Source organism: Echinops telfairi, unplaced genomic scaffold, assembly GCF_000313985.2.
Source record: "Echinops telfairi isolate 266 unplaced genomic scaffold, ASM31398v2 ScPeMD7_7420;HRSCAF=8458, whole genome shotgun sequence".
In the NCBI taxonomy this organism is placed as follows: Eukaryota; Metazoa; Chordata; class Mammalia; order Afrosoricida; family Tenrecidae; genus Echinops; species Echinops telfairi.
The window spans coordinates 6,042,176-6,047,495 of NW_022111320.1; the positions used below are offsets into that span (position 1 = coordinate 6,042,176).

General features: G+C 39.0%; 1 protein-coding gene across 1 annotated transcript in view; it reads right to left on the bottom strand.

The window, feature by feature from the left end:
- Window positions 1-904: 904 nt before the first annotated feature.
- IFT80 (intraflagellar transport 80) overlaps window positions 905-5,320 on the bottom strand; it is a 183,342-nt gene continuing 178,926 nt past the window's right edge. Inside the window, exon 20 of the mRNA XM_004704111.2 lies at window positions 905-1,982. Within this exon, the coding sequence (XP_004704168.1) occupies window positions 1,872-1,982 (111 nt within the window). The 3' untranslated portion in view covers window positions 905-1,871. The remainder of the gene's footprint in view (window positions 1,983-5,320) is intronic.

The following is a 5,320-nucleotide window of genomic DNA, read 5'->3' on the forward strand; positions in this document are numbered from 1 at the left end:
GTCGGAGTGTAGCAGTGATTCCTGGAGAAAACCTGAAATGGTCAAGAAAAATGACTCCAATTGGTTTCTTCCCTGCTGGTTCAGTTGCTTCCTTCAGTGCGAAGTGTGTCTCATTCTTGGTCTGCCCTCTTAACTTTAGAAATCAAAAAACAATCCCTTAAAATAACTGGAAAATACAGTCCAATGTTTCAAAGAAGAAGCAAAATGATTTTTGTCGGCTCAGCATAAACTGAGAACCAGAGACTCCTAACTTATCACAACAAAATATGCGTGTCAGCTAATACCTGAAGCAAAGGTAAAAAATCGTATTCCCAAATTTGGGTTCCTGTTACATACTTGTGATAGAGTAATATAGTAGTTTTCAAAATTGGCCTGGGAAGTCAGCTGGCCTGGATGAATCTCTAGATCATAGGATTTACGTGCTACATGGCCACCAGCAAGTTACCTAACTCCTCTGTCTGTTTTTCTCATGTGAAAAGTGGAGAGTTGTGAAAATTAAAGTGATGCATGTAAAGCATTTAACATGCAGATCAAAAAGGATTTCTTAGTAAATAACAACAACCCAAGTTCTTTATTATTGGATCTTACCTTTTTGTTGCCATTTTAAAGAAAATGATGTATATATTATAAATTCTGATTTTCTTGGTATATGAATTAATAACAAATGTACTTGAGATATTTATTTATAAAGAGGGTTTACATAATATTTCATATTCAGAAAGGTTTATCTAGAGCCTTCAAGAAGATCATAGTAAAATTTTATTATCTTCTAATTCAATTTTTCCACAAACTTCTTGAAATCCCCTTTGTATACCTTTAATGTGCACAAAATGATAGAAAATTGAAGATTATCTTCAATTGATACTCATGGTATTCTTTGCTTAAATAAACCATTTTTAAAATGTTTGCTTTAAAAATTGTTTATTAATATGTTCTATATTACATATCGTACCCTCTGACTGAAAACTTTTTTTTTTTTGAGGTGGGGAATCACCACACTCCAGAAATAATCATCTGTAACAGGGACAGGTCCCAGGCATTCTGGATAAACAATCTTCTCAACTTGATATGTTTATGAAATATACAAAATATTTACAATACATACAAAGGCACTAATGATATCAAACTGCCAACATACATAACATCATAGGAGTTAAACCAACTGCGAAGCATAAGGCAAAATCACATATCAATAGCAGTTGGGTAGGGAAAGTGACATATTTCATTACCTGATCAACGCACTATTAAAGCAACATTTGAATTCATTTCACTTGACTGAGTGACGGGCTGCAAGCCTTTCCTTTTTGCTTTGATCACTGCGAAAACAATGTGAGGTCCCAATGCTCATGCACGTATAGTGTAATTTTCTCATCACGGCAAACTACACTATTAAAAATTATTTTAAGTTAAAATAGAATTTTTAATAGTTTTGCCAATTTTTACACATTTTCACAAACCCATCTTCTTGAATCTTTGATGTAAAATAAGCTTTTGGAGTACTTCATATTTCAGATGTTGAACAGAAATTAATTATAACAGTTTTTCAGGAGTCCACTGTTTCATTGTCAGCATGACTGGTTCTTCACACTGAAGATTCAGGGCAAAAAGGTGGAATGTAAGCAACACCACACAAGTGTACCAAAAAATACAGGCATATTGGCTAATGACTGGACTAGAAAAATACAAAAAAGGTGGAATTATATCAGTCATTTCACACTTATTCTTAATGTTCTCTTAGTATTAAGTATACCGCAAGACTTTATACTGATTGAAAGACTTTTTTCCTTTTTCTTTAGGAACCAAAACACGCATATTTTTGGTTTATCAGAATTAATTCCAAAAGATAGACTTCTTCAAGGGAAGTACGGCATTTAGTGCTTTATACCTAGACCCTTGTTGGACTGGCTGTTTGATGGCCGCTCTCGTTCTTTTGTGATTTCCATCTCAATTTTGGCTTTGATTTTCTCCCAATCTATTTGGAGCTGTAAAGGAAAAGAGGAAGCCTGTTTACAAAAGATATTTTACTGAATCTAATCAAATAGTAAACAAAAATAGACTTCCAAAACAGTGAAAAAGAGGCGTGAAAAAAGTAGATTCATGAAGCTGGAGGAAAAAACAACACAACGTAACAGCTTAAGAACAAGGCCAAATAGAAGCAGGAGTTCCATAAAAAGTCAGCACTTGTTGTGAGTCAAAAGCTCATACCTGGTTAGCAATTGCTAAAAGGCACCTGCAGACACTCTGGCACCTCGAGGAGCCCTGGTTGCCCAGGGGCTGGGCAGGCGTTGGGCTGCAAACTGGAAGCCTGCACTTGGAAGCCAGTGGCACCACTAGAGTTGATGGCACCCAGTGCAGATAGCACCCAGTGGTGTTATCCAAGTCCCAATGAACCTCCCTGAACCAGACCATGTAGAATCCTTAGTAATGTTTAATATCACTTTTAAACATAGAATTATATGTGAGAAATAAAGCTCTGCATTGCTCAAATGCACTACCTCTTAGATTATATAAATACTAACAAAATCGTAAACTCTATTTTGAATCACAATATTAGTTACAACATGATTAGTAACTGATCAGAAGCCCTTTGGGATTTTCCTCCTCCTTCTCCTTTAATTACTGGTTCATTTTCAAAAACAGTTACTGACAGAGGTTCACAAATCCTACTCACCACAATATTGTAGCGAAAGCATGAGAAAAACAGACAAAACGAGGGACCGAACAAAGACTGGCGGAAATGAAAACAGTGGGAGCTTGTACCAGATGCAGAAGAAACCACCTGATTCAGAGTGATTTTAATTGGGTAAAAATGACGGCTCCGACCCAAGTTCATTAGAAGGCTCAAAGAGGAAATTAGCATAGAGTTTTAACCTGGTAGCTATATTGATACATGGAAGTTGATCTTACAGAAAAAAAATGTTTTTTGTTGTTATAACTACCCACAAGAATATTTTTACAGAAAAGTAATGAATCTCAACTCAACACTGCACGGAAATTTTACAGACAGTCATTTTAGCGTCACTCCTCTTACAGTGTCAGCTAGTGTGGTCTGCTCTTCCCACGCCCCTTGGGATGTCACCTGGGGAACCTGCCAACTGCTCAATGGGAGAAAGAAGTGGCAGTCTGCTTCCTTCCAGATGACAGCCACCCTTGGAAACCCCGCAGGGCAGTTCTAGTCTGTGCTGGAGGGTTGCTATGAGTCAGAATCAAGTGGACGGCAATGAGTGTGGTCTGGCGCTGCAGCCCCAGGATTCTACACCGCTGACTCCGGGATGGGGGAGAAAGGAGGAGAAAAGGACAAAGTTTGGGCCACCAAGCCATGTTTCAGCTCGGCACCTCTTTCCAGCTCACACGCAGGGGTTTCCATTAGAAACCTAGCTGAGGGCAAAGGAGGGGACACATCACTCTCCGCAAGGACATTTTGAGAAAGCGGTGCTTTTGCAGCAACTCTGAAGGCAATGTGAAAACCCGGTGGCTGTGATGACAGCGATGAAAAGATGTTCGAGCCGTGGTTCTCCACCTTCCTCATGCTGCGACACTCGCAGACAGTTCCTCGTGTGGTGGGAACCCCCCAACCATACAATGACTTTCGTTGCTACTTCATCATTGTCATTTTGCTACTGTTATGAATCAGGCGACCCCTGTGAAAGGGTCGCGACCCACAGGTTGAGAACCGCTGTGCTAGAGGACGCCGCGAGATAGCAAGACTGGGAGACATATAACACATAATTAACAGGTGATATTATTTTTGTCTCGTTTGCATCAATTCTTGCTGCTGCTCCCCCTCCCCTAGTTCAGCCTTGCCTTTTCTCTGTCCTTATTAGGTTTTATGTTAAGAATGGAGTCTCTCACTAGGGTCTATGGATAATTTCTTTAGGAAAATACATTCTACTACTAAAAATAGATCTATATGGAAATGACTGATTTTAAAACGCATGCCTTTTCTGAAGCAAGCAAGATACACATGGGAAAAAATGGGTTCTAAGTTAAATGAGCTGCTTTGCTATGAAATACACCCAGATTGCTGACACTAAGCCAAGAGTGAAAAGGCTTTCACTTCCAAGTAGTAGAGTTAAGTAGAATACAGTTTTAAACCAGACTGAGATAGATATGACTTACGACTTGAACAGATCTAAGTAACTGACGGCTTGCTTTAGCCTTAACAGGATTTCATGCCACCTTCCTTTTGTGTTTGAAGTTGATGAAATTAAGGATTTGGTTCTTTTTCCTTCCAGTATCAAAAATTTCTGACAAGTAATTTACTGTGAACATTTTGGGTCCTCTCCTCTCTCCTCCTCCTCCTCCTCAGGAGAAAGATGAGGCTGTCGGCCACTGTACAGATTTCCAGGCTTGGAGACCCACAGGGGAGGCTGCCCTCTCCTATAGGGTTGTTATGAATCAGACTTGATGGCAGTGAGCTTGGTTTGATTTTCTTTTTGTTTGCTTTTTCTTTAAGCAACGAAACTTCTTTCACATATTTGTATAGTATATGTAGAGTAAATACATTCCTGTTAATTGGAAATGATGCCTGTGTTAAGATGCAAGTAACAATACACTGGAGGGTTAGACGATTTGAAAGACATTTGGTAAATTTTACATGGCAAAACATTCATTTCTATGTCTAACAAAACATTTGCAAAGAGAGACAAAACTTGATGAATGTCGTGGCATTCTTCCAGCCCTCTATTGACTTACATCTATGTCTCGAATCAATCACAATAAAACTATCTATTGATGGCATACTGAACAACTGCTGCTTTGTTGTACTAGAAGTCCATCTTTGTTGCAGGGAAGAAGTCCAGGCCTCTTCCCTGTCCTTATTAGGGAAGGCAACAAGAGGATGACATCTATACTAGTTACCTGTTATAATACAAATGAGCATGTCAGTGAACAGCTAGTTCACCTGGGCGTTTATCCAGCTTCAGAACAGTCTTCTATTGATCATCTGGTCCTTGGGTTAGAGCACTTTAATAGTAGCTTTCAGCTATGAAGAATGTTCTTCTGGCAGCTGTCAAATGACTGCTATATAAAAATCCAGCCTTTTCTCTTATAGGGAGTGTCAATACTATTTGCCACTCTAATACAAGTTCTTAGTTCTCCTTATTCACAGAGAAGCAATTTCAAAATCATACTAAATTGCTTTCCATTCTCTACCCCATCTTTCTCACATTCAGCTGAAAATCAACTTTTCAGAGAACATAGGCATAAATTCATTAAGTCCCCTCCTTGCTCTCACGCATTTAGACTAGGTGTATTCATCCTTCTCCCTCTGCCTTCTGTCTCAGGCCAACCGCTGTCCAGATGCCCTGATCCTCTCATC